Source organism: Eretmochelys imbricata, chromosome 7 (genome assembly GCF_965152235.1).
Source record: "Eretmochelys imbricata isolate rEreImb1 chromosome 7, rEreImb1.hap1, whole genome shotgun sequence".
Classification (NCBI taxonomy): domain Eukaryota; kingdom Metazoa; phylum Chordata; order Testudines; family Cheloniidae; genus Eretmochelys; species Eretmochelys imbricata.
In genome coordinates, this window is record NC_135578.1 from 9,553,409 (window position 1) to 9,580,022 (window position 26,614).

The following is a 26,614-nucleotide window of genomic DNA, read 5'->3' on the forward strand; positions in this document are numbered from 1 at the left end:
TTGTTTTTTCCTACCCCACCTCCCCTCCTCTGACATTTTTGTTAAACCCTGGATTTGTGCTGGAAATGGCCCAACTTGATTATCATACACATTGTAAGGAGAGTGATCACTTTAGATAAGCTGTTACCAGCAGGAGAGTGGGGTTGGGGGAGAGAGAACTTTTTGTAGTGGTAAACGCCCATTTTTTCATGGTTTCTGTGTATAAAAAGATCTTCTGTATTTTCCACAGTATGCCTCCGATGAAGTGAGCTGTAGCTCACGAAAGCTCATGCTCAAATAAATTGGTTAGTCTCTAAGGTGCCACACGTCCTCCTTTGCTTTTTGCGAATACAGACTAACACGGCTGTTACTCTGAAACCTGAATAAACACAGTTACACAGTGCTGCAAGTTCTGCAGCCCTTCCTGCACATAGTAGTCTGTCGAGTGTGGTGTGCCACCGAACAAGCTGTAGCTCAATCAGAAGTGATAGGATTGATTTCAGGAATCCCTGAGTGAAATTCTCTGGCCTGTGTTATCCAAGAGGTCGGACTCAATTATCATAATGGCCCTATCTGCCCTTAAAATTTATGACATGACACATGGGAATAAAGAGATTAAAGGATCCCTAAAATTCTGCAGGGATGATGCCATGTAACAGTGTTATGGCTCGCTAGATTCAAGATCTGGAAAACCTGTCTTACAGAGAATGACTGAAGAAGTGAATCTGCCTAGTTTTTTATCCAATAGAAGGTTGAGAGGTGATGGATCTTGCTGTAGAAGTACCCATATGGGGAGAAGATGTATGGTAAGAGAGGGCTCTTTAATCTAGCAGAAAAAGGCATAACAAGATCCAATGGCTGGAAGCTGAAGCTATGACAAATTGAGACTAATAATAAGGTGCAGATTTTTACTGTGAGGTGTAGTTAACCATGTGAATAAATTGCCTACAGGGGTGGAGAATTCTTCATCACTTGAACTCTTCAAATCAATATTGGATGTTGTGACGCATGGCCAGAAAGGGTCAAGCGTCCTGCGGGAAGAATGACTCAAATTCAACCTATAAAGATATATAGGGAGATAATGTTTGTGGTTTTGTGTATTTGTGTATTTATATATGTAGTGGTCAATAATGTAATCAACAGTCCCTGTCTATGCTGTATTCTGTTAATTCAGAGATCAAAAGAAATCCTAGCATTGTCTCTCTTTGAAATGTATAGCCGATCATCTGCAAATGGTGAAAAACAGGCCTCATGTTAATTCATGTAGCTAAGTAGCGGTGATGGATCTACTTCAAAATCATTCTGATTACCTATTTGTAAGCCAAGGGACTCTGACCTGTCAAAGAAGGCTTGAAATTATATAAAAGATCCTTGGATCCTGATCCTGACATCTGAGATCTGCTTAAGCTTCATCAGGGGAAGTTTGAGTCGCCAGATTGAGATCCTAGTTAAGCTGTTACATCCTGAATGTGATATTGGACATTGGACTATAACCTATGGACTAAATTCCAAAAGAACTCTTTGCAACCACAAAAGCTTGCCATCTCTGCTGTGAATCTGAACCTCAGAAATTGAACTCATGTCTGTATGTGTATTGATCTTTTAACCATACTCTCTTTCTTTTTTAATAAATTGTTGTTTAGTTAATAAGAATTGGCTGTAAGCGTGTATTTGGGTAAGATCTGGAATATTCGTTAACCTGGGAGGTAATGTGTCCGATCCTTTGGGATTGGTAGAACCTTGTCTTTTATATGATAAAGATTTTCAGTAATCTTCATCATTCTTGACTTGGGTATCTGGGTGGAGGCCTGAGCCTGGGTTACTTGAAGGGAACTGTGTTGTTGGCTTCTGGGCAACCAGTGAGGTAGTAAAGAAGCTGTTTTGTGCTGGCTTGGTAAATCTAAGTATTGAAAATAGCCACCAGCTTTGGGGATTGTCTGCCCCATTCTTTGCAGTTCACCCTAATTGAGTGATCTCAGCTGGCCCCCCCTGGGGCTCCAGTCACAGATGTCATTCTAAAAGACATGCTCTATCTCAATCAGAAGTCAGGGGCATGATGCCAAAACCACTTGGGGAAATTCTATGGTCTTTTCAGGAACTCAGACTAAACGAGCATGATCGTACTTTCTGGCTTTAAAATCTATGAATTTGCCTTTCAGCTGAAAGGATCCCAAAGTATTTGATAAACTGTTGTACGACTTGGTATGCCAGGATCGCTTCACTCCCAGCTGAAACATATCTGTACTTGGGGTGAAACACTGAATGCTGTTGAACAGCTGCTGCAATAATGTCAAACAGAAACAACAGGGGAATTTAGGTAAAATCCATTAGATTTTTACTTCAAGAATCCTTGCACAGAATCTCTTTTGGTATAGAGTGATAGCACTAAGCCCAAAGCACTGTTGAAATGACACAACGAAAGGTTTAGCAGCTTTGTGATACTATATTCACCAGACCTGTGTGTTGTGGGAGGAAAGGTTAAGTTGTTGCCAATCCATGGTTAGCTACATTATTTTTATAGGTATCAGAGTAGCAGCCGTGTTTTTCTGTATCCACAAAAAGAAAAAAAAGAGTACTTGTGGCACCTTAGAGACGAACAAATTTATTTGAGTATAAGTTTTCATGATGCATCCGATGAAGTGAGCTGTAGCTCAGGAAAGCTTATGCTCAAATAAATTTGTTCGTATCTAAGGTGCCACAAGTCCTTTACTATTTTTATATAATTATTATATTATATAGTTTATATTATTTTTATATAAATCCTAATGAAGTTAGTTTATCAGGTGCATCTTTACTCTCTTTTCTCCTTATGCTCTGTCAATATGAAATAAAATCTTCTGGAAGAAAGGGTGGAGCTGCTCTAAGAGAAAACATTATTATTTTATTATTATGTATGTATTGTTCCAGTCTTATGTGGGTTTAGGAACTTACACGACCTTAGTCATTTACTACGGTCAGGAAACTCTTGAAGCTTTGGCTTCGGACAGCAGAGTTTTTGTTACTGACTTGTTTGGAATCTGTGCCATGTCTTTAAAATGACTACACTGACATCAGCAGAAGTGGGTGGTTGTTTTTATTTTTTAAACAAACAAAGCATTTCAAAGAGATGATTTTCTCCCTTAGGGCAATGTACCCAATACATATGGCTAACCTTTCCCCTTTGAATGGAGAGGGTGAAATGGCTTGTCTGCTGATGCTTCCAGGCACCTTGATGATTCTAAAGTATTAAAACAATCTTAGTTTTAATACTTTAATATCTTAAACTAAAGAAGACTTTAGAGTAGATCCTTGTCACGCCCATATTGCCTCTCCTTGTAGTGACAGTGATTTTGTTTTTTACTTGACTTTTGGACTAAGTGATTTTTTTAAAGGATGTTCTATGAACTTCTTGCGAAGGTGAATTGGTCTGGTTCTATATACTAAATCCTGTGACCCAAATCCTGCAAAGAGATTTACTGCAGCATTACTCTGACACTGTTGGCACTCTGCACAGCAATAAGACACCCCCCGCCCCCATCCATGCATCCCTTTGCATGATCAAGGTCTTATTTTGAAGTTAAACATGCAAAAACATGTCTAGGTATTCTGGTGTGGCAGGTATAAGTTCTGATATCTGTCCATTACATTATAGCTAGTACCTTCCCTGTATCTGCTTTTTAGCCCATTCTGAGCAGCAACTATCTACCTATATATTTGTGCAGTACCCAGTGCAATGGGATCCTGATTGAAGTCCTTTGATTCCACTGTAGTGCAAACATCATTATTGGCTGCTAATTGTATTACACCAGAACAAAGAATGAACAGGTAGGGCTGACCCTCCATAAATATGTTTTTGGGGAAATGATTCATCCTTTTCTCTCCAGATGAACAACCACTCTTGTCTTCTGAGTAACTTAATTAGCCCCTCAACTTGCCAGGGAAGTGAATAATTAAGTTTCCCTGGTATAGTTAGGTTTCTCTATTGGGATACTGAGTAATATGACTAACGGGGCTAACAGCAGTTCATATTTGTAAGACTGGGATGGGCATGTGAGAGATCCACTGAACATTATTGAAAACTGATTCTCTTAATTGTGGAACATATAGAAGCAGCTTTCCCCTTTCTAAATGGCTCCCTGTTCTGCATGCTTTAGTCTGTCTTCCCCAGCTGTGTTCTGCTGTTACTAGAATGTGTCTCCTTAACAAAGTCTGGATCATGTAATGCTCTATATTCTGTATGTTAGCGGCTGGTCCTCTCGTTGTCCAACTATTAATAAAATGTTCTACTGCTGAGACTTTAGATCACAGCTTCTTTGTTACTCTGCATTGTGTAGTGCTTACATTGTAGGAACTGGAAGAAGACTCAGGTCATTTCTTTGCTATTTTAATCTGTTCAGAGTTTAAAAGTGAACTCTTGTCATAGAATATCAGGGTTGGAAGGGACCTCAGGAGGTCATCTAGTCCAACCCCCTGCTCAAAGCAGGACCAATCCCCAACTAAATTATCCCAGCCAGGGCTTTTTCAAGCCTGACCTTAAAAACTTCAAAGGAAGGAGATTCCACCACCTCCCTAGGTAATGCATTCTAGTGCTTCACCACCCTCCTAGTGAAAAAGTTTTTCCTAATATCCAACCTAAACCTCCCCCACTGCAACTTGAGACCATTACATTCCATAGGTGGAAAGAGCTTGAGATGAGACTAAGGTTAAAGGCCACCATAGATGATCAGCATCAAGAGAAGATTGCATCAGTCTCTCTTTACTGGCAGAATGTTCTGAAAAGGCTCATTGCCACTGTGAGAATGCTTGCTACCCAAAACCTAGCATTGCGTGGCACTTCAGATCAGCTATATGTGCCAAACAATGGAAACTTCCTTAAAAATGTGGAGCTGATGGCTGAGTTGGATGCTGTACTCCCGTGTCAAAGTGTTTTGAGAGGCACTGCCACAATTGTTCTTTTGGGGGGTTTTTTTGGTTTTTTTTAAAGCACCCCATTGCTCTAGAATTAGTCTTCATCGCCTACGATTGGTACTAGTAATGAGGTTATCAGGTTGAATTTTGTGGAGGAGGAGCCCTAGATTTATAGAAGGAGGAGGCTGTTACAACTAGGGGATCCTGTGGTTTTTTTACTTAGCTCAATGACTTCAGTCTAGGGAACGTTAGGGGAAATCAGTTACTCTCTTGCAATTGTGTGTGTTTGTGGGCCGATTCTCTAATGTGTTTTTAGGTGATCAGCATGATATGGAGATGGGATGGCATCTGTGACTGGCAAGGGACTAGAAGAAAGCAGTTCCTGGCAACAGGCGCTGTGGTGAAAGCTGTTGGAAGAATTGGCAATCCTGTTGGAAGGGACCAAAGACGGAGGAGGGAGTAAAGATACAGAATATTTAAAGTAGGTTGGACCAAGTCCATGGATGCCTGTAGGGAATAAGGAGGGTAACTTGGAATTGGATTCTAAAAGAAACTGGGGAGCTAATGGAGTTTTCCGAGACTGAGGGATGTGGCCATTCATATTTATGCTGTAATGAACATGTAAGACGGTGGAGGGAGGTAATCTGTACGTACTGGAGAGCAATCTACTTGTTTTCCTCAATTGCACTCGTCACTCTGATAAATGAGTGCCTGAAAGAGAGAGGGAGACCACAGAGAAAGGAGATAGAGACATGGATGAGGTTTTCAGTTGGCAACGAAGGGGTAGATGTACATGAGCAGTGTTAGGAGGTTGTGGTAGGCAGACTTGTGAACAGAGGAGATGTCTGAGCAGAAGGGATGAGTTCAGAATGGAGGCTGGTGTCGCAGTTACAGAAGCTGCTGGCAAACCAGGATGTTTGAGAAGAGGAAGTAATGAGGAAAGACTAAATTTTTGGAAGATGCTCCCAAGAAAGGTACTTTTCTTTGTCTGTCAAACTGAACATAACCGACATGATGTCACACCTTTACTTATGTACAGCAGAGAGGGAGAAAGGACTCATTAAAGGGGTGAGCAAATGTGCTCTCTAAAAGCGAAAGCTATGCTTAAAGGTAGAGAGAAATTGGTCAAGATGAAGATGAACCAAAAAGGAGTAGAGGCTAAGGATGTGGGACTTCCTCATGTGTGGGTCTGGTTCGGAGAAAGAAACTCCACTTATAGAAAGGTATGTTAACAGAGAACAGAACCTTTACAGTTTCTGAGCAAATTCTCTGCTGGTGTAACTCCATTGAAATCAGTAGTTACACCACTTCAGAATTTGGCCCCTTGTCTTCTGCTGTCAAATATTTCCTAGAGGAAAGGTTCACTTTTATATCTAGTTGTGTGTGACTCCGAGGACTGGGCTGTTGTCCACTGTGCTGTGAACTGTAAGGCAGTAATACATTCATGAAATGCCACTTACACAATGATGACTGGTCTAATCCCATTGCAGAGTGATGCTGATGTTTTTGATGTGGTATTTAATTAAAAGTTTCCAGGCTGTAATGACATGACTTATTTTCACCGCAAAATATGATCACCATTAAATTTAACAGTAACAGAGGCAGGTTCTGGTTTTGATGCTTGATAGCATTATTTAGACCTGTTGGATAACTTCAGCCTTTGGAGCAATAATTCACTTTTTTTGCATGATGTAAAAAAAAATTTCAGTGTTAATTTTGGCTTTTTTGGTTTACTGGCAGAAAAATAGTAGTATTTACTAGAGCAGCTGAGGCAGTAGAGTGTTGGGTTTGCATAAAGGTGACTTGGATAATCTTATTCTTAAAATGCTTGATCATCGTTTTCAGTGGTATTGAAACTTTTTTTTAATAATTCAGTAGGTTTAACGTAGACATAAATAATCTCAGAGCTCATTGAGCAGGAGGATAAAATCAAGCAAATCAGTAGGAAGCCAGCCTGTGTCTCCTTCATGTGAACTAAGGGTATATCTACGCAGCTGCCATTAGATTGTAGTTGCGGCTCCGGCACTGTAATAAAACCACCCCCGCGAGGGGAGAAGCTACCAGCGCTGGGAGCACTCTCTACACTGCCACTTGACAGTGCTGAAACTTGCATCGCTCAGGGGGGTGTTTTTTCACACCCCTGAGCGAAGAAAGTTTCAGCGCAGTAAGTGGCAGTGTAGACAAGGCCTTAGCGACTTTTTTTTCAGGCTGTTTCTAATTATCACGTTAATAGCATGATAAAATGAACGCCTTTAAATTGTTTTTATGCTGCGGCTTATTCAAACTTTCCATATTCAGGCTGACATAAAAGCCATTATAGGCTGTAGGCAAAGTAGTGTAGATTCTGGCTTACTTTTTTTTTTTTATTATTTAAACTATGACGTCTAATAGCTTTGGGCACTTAAACTACACAGCAATATTTTGAATTAACAAAATCTTCATTCTTTGCTAAATTGTTCCCGTGGCACTTAGTATTCATTGCAAAGTACATAGCCTGAAAACAGACATATTTTAAAACAAGTGTTCTTTGTGTTGTGACCAGTGTTGGTGAAACGGTTTTGTTAAAGTAAAATAAATGGTACTTCCTAAAATAAAATATATTAATTTTGTATTATACTTCAACATTTCTTTAACATGTTCCATTGTCAAGGCTTTTTTAATAAATACGCCAAAACATTTCTAAGCGCATTGGGGGTTTTTTTGTAGGCCTTGGGAATTAGGATTTCTGTGTTCTGTTCTGACTCAGTTTGTGACCTTGGGGAAAGTCTTCCAGCATGTCTGTTCCTTAGTTTATCCATGTGTATGGTGGATATAGTAATACTTCACTGGGTCTTGTTAAATTTACTTCATTGTAAAATGTTTTCAGATCTTCAGAAAAATGTTGCAATGTAATCACAAAAAAGAGCTTAATTTACTGCTGATTTCGGAGTATTGCTTTTTTGGTTCACAAAACCTTTGTTTTTTTGCCGGCACTTGGTATGCTTCTGCCTCTTACGAATTTGGGCCCAGATTTCCCCTTCCTCCCCATGAGGGGCTGAGCAACACTTGCAGCTCCTGTTGATTTTGATTGGCATTTTGGGCGCTCAGCACTTCTGAAAAACTTGGGTTACATTCAGCAATATGGGCCCAGTCACTGAGTTGCGGAAGATTCAGAACTTAAGGACTGAGCTTGTTCCCACTGAATCTTTCTATGGGAATTGGACCAGCATCTAAAGGAGAAAGAGAGTCTTTGTTTTGTTTGTTTTTGGGCTTGCTTTGTGTTTTTTTGTTTGTTTTTTTTTAACTCTGCCATAATGTGATTCTTCAATTGATCATGTGGAAGAATTTACATATCTGGCCCTGTTGTTAGTGCAGGCTCTATATAAAAAGTAAACAAAAATGCTCCTTAAATCATTTTAAGGGCTTGTCTACATTTAAAACACTGCAGCAGTGCACCTTTGAGGTCTACACCTTTGAGGCGGCACCGTTGTGGCACTTTGGTGAAGACGCTACCTACGCTGACAGAAGGGGTTCTCCAGTTGCCATAGGTTCTCCACTTCCCCAAGAGATAGCTTGCCTGTCAACCTCGAGCTGTCTACATCCGAGGTTAGGTCAGTTCAACTGTGTTGCTCTGGGGTGTGGATTTTTCACACCCCTGAGCAATGTAGTTATACTGACCTAGTTTTCTAGTGTAGACCACGTAGAGTTGTCAGCTCTGACAGAAGCTACTCTGGGAGATTTATTTTTTTCTCCCAACATGATGTAATGTCGTTTTCTTAATAATCCTAGTAAAATCTCCCAGATTGCTTTCAATAGTCACCGGGAGATAGATGCTGATTCTGGGAGACTCCAGGCCAATCCTGGAGGATTGGTAACACTAAAACCAGGCCGAAGAAAATAGCAAATATCAACAGACTATGGGACTGATCCAAAGCTCATGGATGTCTGAGGAGATTTTCTGTTGACTTCCATAGCCTTTGTTAGGACCCTGTATACGAAACTGCAAATTTACAAATAAACCCATTTTAAATTTTATATACATATTAGGGCTGTCAAGAGATTAAAAAATGAATTGCAATGAATGTTTTTGAGTGTAATTATGTAACAAAAGTCTACATTTGTAAATTTCACTTTCATGACAAAGAGATTACACTACAGTACTTTTATGAGGTGAATGGAAAAACACTATTTCTTTTATCATTTTTACAGTGCAAATATTTATAATCCAAATAATATATACTTTGATTTTAATTACAACACAGAATACAATATATATGAAAATATAGAAAAACATCCAAAATATTTAATTTCAATTGGTATTCTATTGTTTAATAGTGCAATTAAAACTGTGATTAATTTTTTAAACAGGATTAATTTTTTTGAGTTAATCACGATTGACAGCCCAAGTACACACACACACACACACACACACACACACACACACACACACACACTCTCTCTCTCTCTCTCTCCCTCACTTTCTCTCTCTCACACACACACTCTCTCACACACACTCACTTCTTTGGACTCCAGGGTATTACCTTTCTCTGTGACACCCGCACACGGACACATTTCTTAGGACTTTTTCCTTTCTCTGTGCCAAGGTCTCGGATTTCAAACACTTAGAGAAAACTAGCGAGCTTAATCCTTCCCCAGTTTTGAATACTGAGGAAGTTAAAACATGTACACCCATACATCTTTCACCTTTGCTGCTGCCTCGCCATCTTGATTCAAAATGGGATCTGTTCTTGCTAGAAAAATGAGTAAATGTTTGCAAACTCCTTGGTGGCAATGAATGAGCAAACCTTTGCTGAGCCCATTTTGGGGTACAGTCATAACTGTGATTAAAAATAATCCATTTAACCCAAAACTTTGCATGGGGGTTCTTTTTTTTACCCAAGCCTGTTATAGTACCTGATGTTACATAACCATATACAAGAATTCTTATAACAGTTATAACTCATTCTGAGTTCTTGCTATGGCATGCAAGGTGAGTTCATTGACTAGTTTCAGCTCTTAATCATTTTAAAAAAAATACTTCAGTTATGCATCTCAGTGGGTATATCAGTGAACTACTGAGCTTTCTAAGTTTCTGGTTCAAGTCCAGGCCAACTGAATATTGAATGAAAGTTAGTTAGTTACCATCCAATCACTATGTGCTTTGCATAAAATTTAACGATTGGTCTTAGTCCTTTCCGTAATGAATAGTTGTCCAAAACACAATTGGTACTTAATGGCACCTTCTTTAGCAGCGGAGAAGTGAAGGACTGAATGGACTTGAAGGCTGTACTTTTTCACATCTTAAAAATGGCTCTTCCAAGATTGGGGTATACATGCAGCGTGCCACGTAGAATCTTGTGTTGCCACTGCCATGCTGTAGTGGCTCTGGATACCAAAACCTCGGTACCGGGATTGACAGCCCCAGATACTGGTCACAAACAACACATTGCTGAAAGGAAAGAGGTCTAAATAAAACACTGCATTTGCTTCTACTTTGGATGGCATTAGGGAAAAATCAAACATATCCTATCCACGGACTTGGTGAGATCCTGTGCCGCACTTCTAATTAGTTTAGCACAGAAGTCTTAGCCCACATAATGTGAGGACTAAGATGGCTGCAAGTCACCTTTGCAATCCCCCACCCCTGAGCTGCTCTTCCCTTTGGGCCACAGTGCTGTGGTTTTGCTCCAACATGCCCTGTATGCCAGGGCTTGCGTAGAGGTCCTTGGTACACAGCCACATGGCTGTCTTACGCAGTGCCTGCAATGGGGGAATTCTCCCACAGCCTGATATGAGGCTTTTAGGGCGCTTTTACATAGTGCAAAAGAGCTTGATGCCAAGTTGGGGATCTCGTCCACTGTGTACAGCCCATCTTCCTTATGGGAAGGCAGATGAGGGATGGGTGACCCAGGGAGCTGATCACACCACTTAAAGGCTTTACTGTACATGTGACATAGCCTTTTCATGAGGCAAGGGGGGACAGTTTCTAAAGTTTTAAAACTAATCTGTGTTTGCCACCTGTCTGAGACTGAATTAACTATATAAACTTGCCTGTCATATAAATGTAATTTCTTTTAACATAAGAGGCAATAGACACCAATAATTGACTATCAAGCTTGGATGCCATTTTCTCATCTGTTGCTTAGTTTGTACATCTTTATATTACCCCAGGTCTGAATAGGCTTTCATTGGTAGCAACAGGTCTCTGTTTTTAATCCTGGGCACAGAAAAAGGTTGGGTATGCATTGTAGGTTTTCTCCCTGTTTTTCCCCTATTTTTTGTGTTGGCAATGGAAGGCTCTTGATAGGAAGCTGCTGCAGTTCTTACATTCACGTTATTTCTAATTTTCTCAGCTTCACAAATGCAACAAAGTAGAGGGCTTTTTCAGGAGCGGATAGGAGTGGGGTCAATTATGGCAAAAAGTTAATACGTATTAAAATACATGAATTGTCTGCCCCAAAAAAATTGGTCAGACCTTTAGAGTGGCTAAAATCTGTCTTTAAAATCCAGTTTCTGGAATATTTTGCTCCTCTGAACCTGTTTTCCAATGAAGTAGACATAACCAATGTCTGCACCTCTTTCAGTTGATGTGGGTTTGCATGGCTTATACTTTGGTATCATTAATTGTTAAATGATACAGTATTTTAACCTTTCTTTAAAATCCCATGACATTTAGCTGTTTGAGTAACAAAAAGCGCTATTGAGCTGGGAAAATGAACTCAAAACTATTTTATCCGTAATTATAATCTGCAACTCCTAGGGCAATTTAAATGGAACAAATGCTCGTTTTTGTTTATTTATTTATTTTATTTTATTTTATTTCCTTCTCTTGGATTATAAATATCCTCTGAATCTCTGGTATGTTCCTGTGCCTGGTCTTGCCTCTGATATGCAGAGAGATTTGGTTTAGCTTTATTAGCAAGGTTCGATGACATTTTAGAAGAGGAGATTCTTTTTTCTGTGTAATGCATGGAACTCAGGTTTCTCCTTTCCTTGCTGATGGGGGGCCACAGATGAAAGCCACGACATCTATGTTGACTTGAGGCAGAAAATCACATGGCTCCTGTAACACTGTCAGTGGTCAAGGCCCAGATGAGAATCAGAGCATTCTTGTACGAAATACCGCACAGAGCGGTAGACATAATCCATACCCTGAGGAGTTTACAGTCTTCAAATCGTAGGTGTAAAAGTTAAATGCCTACGAATGAGCTATCATCACAGCAGGTCAGGGTTAAAATGGGAAGGGGAAAGAGGAAGACACCATATGGGCTGGAGGTTTTGAATCCCCCAGAGTCCTGCTTATATAATTGCACTTAAACATGGAACTTCAGGGCATGTCCTGCACTCCACTCTGTTATGCTGCTGCTTGATTAGTTGTGGTGTTGGAATATAGGAATAGTGGGGGGAGAAGGAAGAGCGCAGGTGGGCAGAGAGCTTCTCTTTTCCTTTTCTAGTCATGAACTGCTGTTTGAGAAGCTTACAGCTTGCTTGAATATTTTTGCTGTTGGAATTAGTTACCACAGATTTCCCGCCCCCCCAAAAATTCTTGGTTTATAAATCACTTACGAGCTGTATGGCAGAAAATCGTAGAATCGTAGGACTGGAAGGGACTTTGAGAGGTCTCGTCCAGCCCCCTGCACTCAAGGCAGGACTAAGTATTATCTAGAACATCCCTGACAGGTCTTTGTCTGACCTGCTCTTAAAAATCTCCAATGATGGAGATTCCACAACCTCCCTAGGCAATTTATTCCACTGCTTAACCACCCTGACAGAAAGGTTTTCCTGATGTCCTACCTAAAGTGCCCTTGCTGCAGTTTAAGCCCATTGCTTCTTGTCCTATCCTCAAGATGTTAAGGAGAACAATTGTTCTCCCTTCTCCTTGTAACAGCCTTTTATGTACTTGAAAACTGTTATGTCCCCCCTCAGTCTTCTATTCTCCAGACTAAACAAACCCAATTTTTTCAATCTTCCCTCATAGGTCATGTTTTCCAGACCTTTAATCATTTTTGTTGCTCTTTTCTGGACTTTTTTCAATTTGTCCACATCTTTCCTGAAACGTGGCGCCAAGAACTGGAGACACAGCTCCAACTGGAGTACAATGGAAGAATTACTTCTCATGTCTTGCTTACAACACTCCTGTTAATATATCCCAGAAGGATGTTTGCTTTTTTGCAACAGTGTTATGCTGTTGACTCATATTTAGCTTGTGGTCCACTATGACCCCCAGATCCCTTTCTGCAGTATACCTTCCGAGGCAGTCCTTTCCCATTTTATATATGTGTAAGTAATTGTTCCTTACTAAGTGCAGTACTTCACATTTGTCCCTATTGAACTTCATTCTATATACTTCAAACAATTTCTGCAGTTTGTCCAGATCATTTGGAATTTTAATCCTATCCTCAAACACTTGCAACCCCTCCCAGCTTGGTATTGTCTGCAAATTTTGTAAGTGTACTCTCTATGCCATTATCTAAATCATTGATGAAGACATTGAACAGAACTGGACCCAGAATTGATCCCTGTGGGACCCCACTTAATAATCTCTTTCAGCTTGACTGTGAACCACTAAGAGCTACTCTCTGGGAATGGTTTTCCAACCAGTTATGCATCCACCTTATAGTAGCTCCATCTAGGTTGTATTTTCCAAGTTTGCTTGAGAAAGTCATGCGAGACAATATCAAAAGCCTTACTAAAGTCAAGATATACCATATCTACCGCTTCCCCCCGATCCACCAGGCTTGTTATCCTGTCAAAGAAAGCTATTAGGTGAGTTTGACATGATGAGTTTTTCAAACTTTTCAGAGAACCAAAAAAGTTAAAACAAACCAACAAAAAAACCCCAAAACCTTGATTTCAGGTCAAACAAAATATTTTGTTTAGTTTCTGAAGCTTTTTTACCTCAATTTTTTTATTGAATTTTCGTTTGACTTTTACTTCAATTTTATTTTGAATTGAAAAGTCAAAATATTTTGTTTCAGAACTACCATAGGAAAGCACTGATTATTTTTGGTGGGGGGTGGGTGAGGGTAAGTAGAAGGGGTGGGTGATTTTGGCTAATTTTTCCTTTTTTTTCTTTTTGGCAAATTCAGCACTAATAGGCAAAATGTTTTGATTGACTCGAATCTGAATTATTTTTGGCAAAAATGGTTTTTGTCTGAAAAATTTCACCCAACTCTACTTAAGAGATGCATAATAATAGTTTGCAGAATTTAATTTTAGAAAGTAAAATTGGACATGCAAGGATGGTAATGTGGCAGGTAGTATATTGTGTTTATCTTCAGTCCTATCTTGCATCATACTACATCATAAATTCACTCATTGAATGATTCCCTATGAACAGAACATTCTGCCGAAAAAAATAAGCTACAACAAATACATAAACTAAAAGAATTATGATTAATAATACAAGCTGTACTAGATTTATGCCTGTAGTCTTAAAACTCTATCCCAAACATACCAAACCCATTTATGCTTTTGGCTTTGTGCAGACGCCAAATTTGAATTTTGGTGAGGAAGGAATGAAGAGTGACATTCAGAAGCTATGGGGATGTCGTTTTCCTTGTTCTCTCTAGCAGATGCCCCTAGTAGCAGAGAAAATAGAATGTCAAACAAGAATACTTTTACTCAGCACCCTTGTCAGGTCTTTATGTGGGCATTTCATTTAATCCAGGTCTTCATCCTGGCACTTTTCAGGCTATTACTTATATCCATGATGACCACCAGACTTCATGCTGAAATTCCAGCATCGCCCCCACATCCATTTATCCATGTTCAAAATTGCTTTTTAATCTCTTGTATTTATTCTACTTCATTATTCTAGGAACTTTCTTACTTTAAGATTACTACATGAAATAAATCACCCTTAGACCTGGGATGAGAGAGTTCCCTCATTGTCCCCATGAAAATTCATTTAGATTTGGCTGAGTTACCTATTGCTCAGTACAGAATCCTGATGCTAAAATCTCTGTGATCATTCTGCAGTGAGCATGTTCCTCAGCATCTTGCTTTACTCTGGGAAATAGAACTGAAACCTCCAGTCAGGACACAGACAAAATTATCTTTCTCTCATCAATGTACCCTAGAGGACAGTGCACTGAACTGGGAATCCGCAGATCATAAATTCCAGACTCATTTCTTCTAACTGGTGTTTAATAATTCTGTGTCCTTCATAAACCACCTTGTTGAATGATCAAGGCCTCAAATCCCACTGAGTGGTGTCCCAGATTGGGATTAGCAGTATGGATTCTGTTATGGCAGATTCAAGTTCCATCCATTTTGCTACACTGCCTCCTAGAGGGAATTGTCCAAATGTGCTCGGTTATGCAGTCTGTAAAATGAAGTTAGTCATTAATACATAACTCAGTATGATACTCATCCTGCACGAAAAATACCAGCCTACTCCTGCAGCCAACTCTAGTACTTAATCCTTTAGTTGGGAGTGTGCTGCAGAGCTGAAGGTCAAACCCAACACTTCTTCCCCCAGAGGCTGCTGTTGTAGCACTGATAGTGACGGTTGTCATAGCCTGTGCAGCTTGAGAGTATACTCAGTATACTTAACATGTAGGTAGCTCTATGAAGGTGGGAAACGCACTCCATGAATGTTCAGAAATTTTTAGCACAAGGTCTCTAACAAGCCTTACTGAGCATGTTAAAATGGCAAGTAGATACAGGGTTCCCATAACTATATTTAAAAAGAACTGTTGTTAATAGTATTTGCATATCCCAAAACATGCCCACAGAGAGGTATGTCAGAAAGCATATGCAACATGTAGTTAAGTTTGCCTAAGCTTTTCCATTATCAGCCCCTGTTTTCAGTTGCTTATAAAAAGCATTTTCACTTTAGCTGAAGGTTTCTATGCTTGTGCTCCCCTGCAGGCAAAAGTTTTTTGGACAATTTCAGCAAACACAGTTCAGCCACTTCAGAGAATGGGAAAAGTAGATAGTTTTGATAGTTAGAAACCTTTTTCATCTATTTCTCTGAGGAGCTCTGGTGTGCCCACATCTGAGAGCAGGGAATTGAGATATGATAAGGGAGTGTCTCTACAGTTAGGAAGCTGCCTTTTGCTTTTCCCAGGAAAGTCCACCCAAATTCGTTGTTTGACTTTCCATTGCCACTTTCACCTAATCCTGTATACTGTGTCCAAAGGTAGAAGTTATCCATCTCCATCTGATAGCTCAAAATACTCTTAATTCATCTTTTATGCCTTACGTGTAATAAAAATAACACCCGGCAAGGCAGACTTCTATCTTCCTGTAAAACTAAGGTCCCTTGTTTACGCTGAAATTGAAAAACATCCGTCTTGATATCCTTTACAAATATAGTATGCTTCACAGTTAGACAAACACCTCTTAGAGTCCTCTTTATGGAATCATGAATTAGTCTCTTAATAACTCTTCTTATACCCTGTGTGATATGTAAGCCACATGCAAGTAAATGGTGTTGATTCACAGACCTAGTTTTGCCTTACACTAGGACATGTCTACACTTACCTAGGGAATGTCTACACTTACCTCCGGAGTGATCGATCCCGCAGAGGTCGATTTATTGCGTTTAGTGAAGACGCGATAAATCAATCGCTGAGCGCTCTCCGCGTAGACTCCGGTACTCCACCTGAGGAAGAGGCACAGGCAGAGTCGACGGGGGAGCGTCAGCAGTCAACTTATCGCAGGGAAGACACAGCAGTAAGTAGATCTAAGTACATCTACTTCAGCAACGTTATTCACGTAGCTGAAATGGCGTAACTTAGATTGATATTCCTCCCCCACCCCACTCCCTAGTGTAGACCAGGCCTAAGATTTGGTAAGGTGATGGAAAGTATCCTGATAAATACATCAAGCAATTTATAAGCATTGTGAAATATTTCCAACATATACCTGCTAGAGGATGGTAACTGGTGACCCTGTAGGAGTGGGAGGTGAGCAGATGAGCCTCTGCTGGGTGTGGGGGTTGGAAATAGGATTATAAATAACCAGGCTAAGAGCAGAAAGATAGTCTGGATAGAGAAGAGAATGTATTTATAAAATGTCTTGGGCGAGAGATTTAATAGCATGAACATATAAGGAATAAACAAGATCTACCTACAAATTCCTAAAGAAAAAACGGACAATTGCATGCAAAGGGACATCTTGTAGATTGCAGAAAAATGAGCAGTTCAAAGCTTTTTTGAAGTATATAGAACACAATGTACGACCAGGTTCAGAACAACCTCAGAGGGACCTCCCGCAACTTCTCTACAGTACAATAGCTCCAGCAGCCTACATCAGGCCACAGATGTAGTTCCCACCTACAGTAACCAACTCTAGAATATACAGTACTCGTCACCAGGATTAGCATTATAACTCTGGACCCACCAACCCACTGGATGGGAAATATCTTTGATTCTCTAAACCAGTAGACAAATATGGAACTTCTGAGATGTCCCTTTACTGACCTTGAGTATGGGATATAATGGATTTGGAGGAAACAATTGTCAATATAGTATGCATTATGTGTTTAGAGTTAGTGTAAACCATTAGCTAAATATTTGATGAGAAAATACCCTAGCTTTGTTAACCATTCTCTCCTAGTTATAAGGTCTGGAAAAAAATGAATCCATTAACTTTCATACATTTTCGGTTAATGTGGCGGCTGCTTGTATGGTCTAGGGAATCTTGGACCCTAATACTGATTTTACTTACACCATGCATAATATTAGCAGTATGCCGCTCCAATGGGTTGGGAGGGTCCTTTCACATAACAGGTAAATAGGATCTTGCTCCATCCATTTTAATTATGAGACCATTAACAAGCAGTCTAAATATCCAGAGACTTTTTTTAAAACCTACGTGGGATACTAATGTTGTACAGAGTAGTTTTTGATAGCTAGCAAAATGCAGGCTTAGTGTATTTGTAGGAGGAAAACTCCAAAGGAAAGGTGAGGTGTATATAGGATGACTTGGTCTCTAGCTGTTGCTCGGTTCACCATTACTGAAAATAAAACCGTGTTTTAGCACCAACAAGCGTCTTCTATTTCTGAACTCCATATAATACTTCTGCTAATGCAGAGACATTGTAAATTCCCCCAAACATTCCATGTGACTTCACTCTTTCCTTCCATATGAGGCTCACTTTCCCCTACAGAAAGAAAAGGAGTACGTGTGGCACCTTAGAGACTAACAAATGTATGAGTCATTCGCAAGACATTTCTTTGCTTAAACCATCAACTGCCACTTATTTCCAAGGAGGGGACATACAACAGGGAAAGGGGCAGGCAATCCATACTTGTACATCTTGCTATTACAATAAAACCCTCTTTGTCAAAAGTTAATGGCTTTGTTTCAAAGCTTCCTCTCATCCAGTTTTTGGTGTTATTTCCCAAGGTACATCACCTTTCATACCCTTCTACTTTTTCTCTCACAAGTGTATATGCATTTTGAGGCAGAAAGTGTCTTTTCCTACATGTTTGTATAGTACATCACATAACCGTGTCCTGATCCCCTACTGCGGCCTGCCATACTGTAATTTAACGTGTGCTAATGTTTACAGGTGGACAAGGAAAATTATGGATTTTTGTTGTTAGATTTCTGATCGGAGTCATAATTTTTATCTGTAGGAAATTTGTCATGGTATACTTATCCAGCTCAGAATAAGCTTAGGAACCTCAGTAATCCTTTGGAAAGGAAGATAATACATAAACTGCTTTCGTAGATTTCCTATTCATTGATGAAACAAATGAATTTGTGTTCTTTCAAGTAAACAGCTATTTTTTTTCCATCCGTGAAAATCCTGTTTCGCTTGGGCCATGGTTGTAGAGGAAGTTAGTTGTGAAGTTAATTTGATTTGCGTACTAAATAATGGAATTAATATAATTAAATCACACAAATAACTGTACAAGTATCTTTGTAAGTTCTATGATATTCAAGCATAAGAGGTTTAGTCTTCTGTGTTCATGGTAGTATAGACGCAGACGCTAATTGCACATGCTATGATATTAGTGTTTACAGAAATCGGAAAAAAAGTTTTCAACCCAAACTTTTTTGATGAAAAATGTAGAAATGTATCAATTTTTCAGTTCAAAATGACACTTTGTTTTCAAAATTCCTTCAATTTTGTTTTTTAGAAAGTTCAAAAATGTTTAACTGCTTAAAATCAAAATGAAACTTTCATGAGACCAAAACAATATATTTTTTCAGAGTTGCCGGCAAATTGAAAAATCCATTATGTGCACAGCTCTTTTTATAAACCTTACATGCCATTTGGTTACATATAGGTGTATTTCTGTTCTTAAAAACTGTGTACATAATCACAGCACACACATGTTAAAGTGGACAATCTAGAGCTATTTCTATCACTACAGATCTGAATTATTCAAGCCCAACTAAGTATCATGCAGGTTAATAAATTATGTTAAAATCCCACTTTCTGTGGCGATTGAACAGGAATAGTTCGACATGCTTCCTTAACAGTATGAACGCAAACAAGCTCATTGCCTGTTTTATTTTCCAACGAGTTTTGGATGACGCCTGTTTTTAATTACAGATCGTAAAATTGTGTTGGGACTTTTCTAGTAATCCATATTCTCTCTCCATGCCAGAAACTAGATACTTACAATGAGTGTCAGATCAGTGTTTAGGTCCTAATGTAGACCCAAGTCTGACAAAATTATTATGGTATTCCCTAGGAGTTGGTGAGGAAGAATAAGGATGACACTGCTGAGAGTGGATGTTTTGCCCTAGCCTATGTCCTCCCATTCAGATAGGGTTAGGTAAGATAGGAGGAGCGTGACAATATACAATAAACATGGAAGCTCAGCATAGGACTAGACAACCACATACAGTGTACACCACTGCCAGTGAATACTGCATCAAACTCGTAGCATTTTCTTGCAGCTTCCGCTTCTTACTTGGGACATACAACTCTTAACCTTACTGCTAAAGAAAACTACCATTGTCTGTTGGTATGACTGGAACTAAAGATGAATAGGGAATTGGCCTTGAGCTAACTGTCAATCTGACTTTGATAGCCCATCACTTAAAAGGTCCTTTTATGTTTATGAAAAAGCATGACGTCAAAGCGATGGGAAAAAAAATAATACCAATATTTAGGGCTAAACTTGCATGGCTTCCAAGAAAAGCCCCTTGTGTGAACTGTTTATTTCTCAATGTGCGTAACTAATTAGCTTGGCTTATTATAAGCCTGAGCTGTTGTAGTAAAATTTCTTCCGCCATTTCAGGATAGCTTGTTTATGGTGCATCTGTATGTGAGCCTTTGAACTGGAATAACAGAAAATAAAGGATAAATGCTAAGCCATTTCCCTGGTTAAGCTAGGAACATATAGACATGCTGGAAATGCTTGAATATAATCATTATCAGGTGAGTTACCTTACGCTCACTTTACCTGTTAAAAATGATTGGTTGCAGAGGTTGTCAATAGGTCGACTGTGGGCCAAATCTGGACAGCTAGATGCTTTTGAATGGACCCCAACATCTTTTTATTTACTTATTTTTTATTATTAATTATTTTCTCTAGAGTCTATACCTTGACTGTATCTTGACAAAAATAATTGACTACCCCTGTGTGTGTGTATGTGAAATCCTTTTAATCTGTATATTATCTGGTATATTTTATTTGTGTTGTTCCACAAAAAGTAATTAGGGAGATGTGATACTTTTTTTTGTAGCTGTTCAGCAATTGAAAATAATTTTATCACTATCAAATTTTATTTGAAAGTAATGAGCTTTTTCAGTATGATGTGTTTCAATTTATCCTTTATTTTTTGCTGATAAAAGCAATACTGTTCAGTGTCTGATAAATACAAAATTGCTCTAACAGTGGTGAAAATTTTACTTGGAAGGCTGTTGCCTTTCTTTTATTGCCTACGTGGTAGCATAGGCTCATTTCAGCGTGAGTGATTTCATTAAAAAAAATTCTTGGAGTTAAAAGGCTGCTCTAATATAAAATTTACTATTAATGAAAATTTCTGAGCATACTGAATAGAAAACTAATTTAACTTAGATTTTCAACACTGAAATATTTCTGTTCAGTCATCTGTTATTTCCAGTGGATGTTTTAAAGAGGCTATCCTCGTCTCTCTCAAATTATGCTAAATATATATAAGCATTAAGTGTTCTATTTGCAAAGGAAATTACATTTCTAAAATGTAATTATTAATTTGCTTAATTTTGTTTACATTTGTTGTTTGAACTAAAAATATTTTACTGTTTTTTCAAAAAACTTGTCAGCTATTTCAAAAAACAGAACTCACTTGACCATTGACCACAGGAGACCAACCTAAGTAACTTAATTTTATCACTTAAAATCAACAGAATATTGGAAAAATAATGAGATCTGGAATCCTGAATTAAGTTTATGAGCTGCAATTGCTGGTACGTTAGGAGGCAAATAGCCATTTCTTTGGCTATTGTAATTTGCCAAAACGCAATTGACTTCAGTGGAGCTAACAAAGATTTGCACTAGCTGAGGATCAGGCCTATGAAGTATATCTGGGATAAACGTGCATCTAGAACAATGTTATGATGACTCCACAAAACAATACTGCACTATTTTTACCCTGCTCTTGCAGGTGCAGACTCACCTTGAAAATCCAACCAAGTACCACATTCAGCAAGCCCAACGGCAGCAGGTAAAGCAGTACCTTTCTACCACCCTAGCAAATAAACATCCCAACCAAGCTCTGAGCTTGCCCTGTCCAAACCAGCCTGGTGATCATGTCATGCCACCTGGAACTGGAAGCAGTGCACCGAACAGTCCAATGGCTATGCTTACACTTAACTCCAACTGTGAAAAAGAGGTAAATAATCGTGTCTCTGTGTCTGTACTCTACTGTGATATTGTCTTATGTTTAATATAATTCTAACTTGTCTTCTGTGAATGTTAAGCCAGAGTCACTCATCATAAAGATCTTAAATTTATCTTCTATTGTGAAGTGTTGACTTGAAAAATATAGTTGTCATTTCTAATATATAAAATATTTGGGGTGAAAAATCTGTGGCCCAGTTCAAATTTTTTTTTCCTTTGCGCTACTGTACTCAGCTTACACATCTTATTAAAGCCTCTTATGTGGCTGGTCAGTGCACAGAATGGTGAGTAATTAACCTCTGGAGAATGCAAAGCCATTTTTGTTTGTTGGCTGCAACTTTCTGGAATAATGCTTTTGTGGCTCATTCAGAGTATAAAGAGTAAAAGGCATTTTTTTTAAAAAAGAAAGAAAACCACAAACCATTGTGAGGAGAGAATTACTGAAGTAAAATAAAATTGAAATTACTTCTCACAAAAGCAATCCGTCTGTATCTGATCTCTCAGTCCTTCTTGAAGGAAACCTGCACAGTACTTTCAAAAGATAAGTCTGGGAGCTTAAATTCATATTGTTGTTAAGATTGTGATTTTTAATGTCTAGCAAAGTCACTGGATTTATGTCTTATTACAACAACCTGTAACTCCCTTAACCCCCCCTTTCTGTCCCATGACTACAAGGGTGTTATCAGGCCACTTCACCTTGAATAGGCCCTTGAAGTATGTGTTAACTGCTTATGCTAAACAATCTGTTTCACCTGATATTTAGCTGGGACACTGAGTACATTTCCCAGACCTGAAGAAGAGCTCTGTGTAAGCTCAAAAGCTTGTCTCTCTCACCAACAGAAGTTGGTCCAATAAAAGATATTTGCTCACCCACCTTGTCTCTCTTTCGAGTTATGAGTTAGTTAGATAGCTTCCCAAAATATCACTGTGTTTATAGCCTTTAAAATATTACTGCTTGGGATTTCAGTCTCAGATCTCCTTTGTGCACATGCAAAATTTCACTTGGATGATGCCTAGAAGTCTTCTGCAGCAGCATTTGCAGCAACAGCCTTACTGGTGCTGATGAATGGTGCCAGTGCTAATTCACATCTGTAAGTGTGAGACTATCCGGTGCATATAAGTTGGTATGTATTTGTGCACCTGCATAAGTCCAAAGAAGAAGACTTTCTAAGAACAAATTTATCCAGTGCTCCTACTTTGATAGTATATAATAATGCAATGTGTATGTCTTCTCAGATTTACTTTTTGCAGCAATCGCTTTGCATGTGCCAAGAGAGCAGGGCTTTCCCTGTTTTTATTCCATTGTTTCCATGCTTTACAACAAATGAAAATAAAATAGGTCCGTCCCATAGTCATGATCACACCCCCATTTTGCTTTTTCTCTAAGGAGTTAAAGCTTCACATTGCTGTGTCATCAGGCACATGTGTGCATGACACTGGCTCCACCATGCCCTTCTAGAGGAGAGACTATGCCATAAATTCAGGTCCATGCTTTGCTTCCCCCCACCCCCTTTTTTATATTTACAGGGATTTTATAAATTTGAAGAGCAAAGCAGGGTGGAGAACGAGTGCCCGGCTCTGAACACACACACGCGAGCGTCATGCATGCAGGTACTGTATGACACAGGAGTTGAGAGAACAGAACACTTTATAAAGAGAACCTATGTTTCTCCATGATCACCAATATGGAAACCTACCCCCTACTTCGTAGCGGTTTTTTTTTTAATGGATGAGTGGCAGAATTACTATATAGAAACCAAAACTGTGATGTCCTTTCTATGAGTTTATTTCAGAAGTGCATTAGAAATATATCTGAAAAGGGTTGACCCTTCTTCCACACGCCAATCTTAGCCTATGAAAAACCTCTACATTCTAAGCAAGTCTTGGGAAAACTGTTGGAAAGAATGCTCCTGTATGTTGCTCTTTCCATAGGATTTCAGTGGAAAGGAGAAATACATTCTAATTCTATCCTATCATTTTATTTAGGATGCTCTAGTATGTTGAATGACCTCTTTCTATAGGTTTCAGAGTAGCAGCAGTGTTAGTCTGTATCCGCAAAAAGAAAAGGAGTACTTGTGGCACCTTAGAGACTAACAAAAGTCTCCTCTTTCTATAGAGATTGCATTCAGATTTGACAATGTGAGATGAGGTGGTTTAATATTTTCTTATTAGAATAGGAATAATATGGGTCAAGGATATGAATTCTCACTCCTCTGCAAAAAATAGTGTCTATTATATAGCCTGTAATTGCTACAGTGTCTCTTTTTTACTATGTTTTCCTCTCTGGACTCCCTGCTCTGTTGAGCTGGTATGGAAACTGCATCTCCTATGAGTCGCCCAATGGAAATAGCTGCCAACAGAGAAGTGTCAGGGAGGTGAACTAGTTGGATTCCACCAGAGATGGAGGCAACCATTTCAAGGACAAACTTTTGAAATCCTTGGTAATGGTGATGGGCAAGAGAGTGAAATGCAAGGGTTAGGAGGGGAGCGAAGGAAAGGTGAGGAAAGGAGGTTGGAAAGAAGAGATGGATGAGGAACAGGAAGGAAGGTTCATAGAAGTCCCACAACGCTTTAAAAAAGTTATATGCTAGTTTTAAAAAAGCACAGAAACTAGTCTCAAATTATATATGTGTTTGTTTGAATAGACTTCTGTTTCCATCCTCTGCAATGCACATGCAATCACAGTTTATTGCTATTCATGATTTTATGGTACTTCGGGGGTGGGGGGGGGAGAGAATGAGCTTGTGGGGCTATCAGCTACAAAGCTGTAATGCAAACCTCACGCTGATCAAAGTCCCTAGGAATACAAATGCTGGCCATTATACAAGAACGGACTCTCCGAAGTTGCCACCAGAAACCATTCTGAAATGGTGTAGAATTGCCAGGCTGGTTGTGGCCTGGAGACAGTGCTCCTTTTCCTTGTCCTATACCTCCCAAACCAACCGAATTGTGGCATGTTTGGTCTTGATTTGCTTGGCAACTCAATGTTGACTCCTCCTGCTGATTAAAGAATGTCATTGATGATATCTGAAGGCAGCTTACCCTCTCCTGGGCTGGGAGAGTAGTGATTATCACTGGGAGACTGAATTGGAGTATGGCAAAAATGCATAGCTTTCAGGGTCCAACAGATACAGAACTAATGAGGGGGGGCAGTGTGCCTTGCTGGGTCTCTTTATTTTTTTAATATTACTGTTGTGTACTATTACTGTTACAAACTCAGTTTCAAGTAATTTGCATTTTTCCCCGTTCACCTTTCTGTTGCAGATGGATGATGTAATTGATGACATAATTAGCTTGGAATCAAGTTATAATGAAGAAATCCTTGGCCTGATGGATCCTGCCCTGCAAATGGCAAATACGGTACAATGGTCCTTTCTTGTCCATTATAGTGACTGCTAGACGTCCTGTCTAGCTACATCTAAATCTCCTCAGCAATAGAATAGCTTTTAGTGTGAAATTGGAGCGCAGCACAATTTGCTATCCGCTGTCTCTAGTGGTTAGGTAGGTGATATAATGAGCATTAAGAATTTACAGTGGAAAGCAACAGGGTGGAACTTGGTTTTAAAAAATGGTTTAAAAATGCTGTGGAACAGCTGCTACAAGGAGTTGGATTTTGGTATAGCCATAACCATCTGCCTTGGAGTCAGATTTAGGCGGTTCCTGGGCTAGTTGCAAGGGGAGGAGTTTTTTTCTCTCATCCCTAATGGGAGGTCATCATGGTACCTATCCCAGTCTCCAATTAGCAAAGGGTAAGTCCATTTCACCTAGTCTTGTCCTTACACTGTGAGATGGAGCTAGCCCAGGGAAGTTAAAGCAACCTGGGGAATCAGCAGCCCAGGTGTAAAAATCCCTGTGCCCCTACATTCCTATATCTGTACATAGCTTTACATCAGGTACAAGGTAAGCAGACAGACATACACCAGCTTTAAACCTATTTGTATCCACATGCAAAACTGCACAGGTTTAACCAAATGAGTTCAACATCACACCTTTAATTTAAACCAGTGTAACTTCTGTGTGTAGACAAGAGATCTCTTCCTAGATGAGGGAGAGGTTGGTCAGAGGGCAGAAAAATAACAGAAGGGAGTAAAGAAAGTGATAGCTTAATAAAGAGAGGAAAGCGAGAAGGGAGCTCAGAAATCCAGAGAAAAGAAGAAATGAGGGATGTGTGAGATGGAAGAGACCCCAATAAATTGTTTGCCTATGGTATCAGTGCTGTTAAGTCCGATGGAGTAGATCTGAGTCAAAGCTGATATTTGTTTTTTATTTAATTCCAGAATTAAGAGCTAGCTCTCAAGGGACTTACTGGCACTAGTTGCCATCTTTTTATAATACCTGCTTGATGCTACACAGCCTAGCCCTCTCTTCCCAGAAGCTCTCTCACTTATCCTAGGGACACCTTCTCAGCTTATGTGCTCCACTGCAGAAGCTCTAGTTACATCGCTCAGAGAAAAGTCCTCTGGATTATAAAAATAACTTTTTTAAATCGGTGTTTTGAGCCACTGTATAGAATTCTACAGCAGGGATAGAATTCACTCCTAAATTCCATAGCATGATTCAAAATGCACATATCTGCTGTGGAATTCTATAGCATGGTTTAAAAAACAAAACAAAAACCCAATAGAATGGTTTAAAACAAAGCCCCCTGGGCAGTATAATACCGTCTATTAAGGATATCCTCTTCGGTTAATTTCTGGAGTAATTTTTATAGAATTCTATTGGATTAATCCCTACTAAAACCCATAGAACCTCTTTCCATAAATGATTCCTATATTTCTCTTCCCCCATGCCCTTTCACGGAGCCCCTGATGTGGGAACCCTGCACCCCCAGAAAGGAACCACCAGTGCTTTTCTGTGCTACTTGAGTGGGGAACCCTTTCAGTTGCCGCATGTGCATACATGCTCCCAGTAACACTGTAGAGACATGTGCCAGCAGTTACAGTTCACAGCTGTAATGGAGATCTCCAAAC

General features: G+C 39.4%; 1 protein-coding gene across 7 annotated transcripts in view; it reads left to right on the forward strand.

Moving 5' to 3' along the window:
- MITF (melanocyte inducing transcription factor) overlaps positions 1 to 26,614 on the forward strand; it is a 166,580-nt gene that overhangs the window by 120,080 nt on the left and 19,886 nt on the right. For all 7 annotated transcript variants that reach the window (XM_077821303.1, XM_077821304.1, XM_077821309.1 and 4 more), the window contains exons 3-5: positions 21,409 to 21,636; positions 23,172 to 23,255; positions 24,909 to 25,004. In XM_077821303.1, the coding sequence (XP_077677429.1) occupies positions 21,409 to 21,636; positions 23,172 to 23,255; positions 24,909 to 25,004 (408 nt within the window). The remainder of the gene's footprint in view (positions 1 to 21,408; positions 21,637 to 23,171; positions 23,256 to 24,908; positions 25,005 to 26,614) is intronic.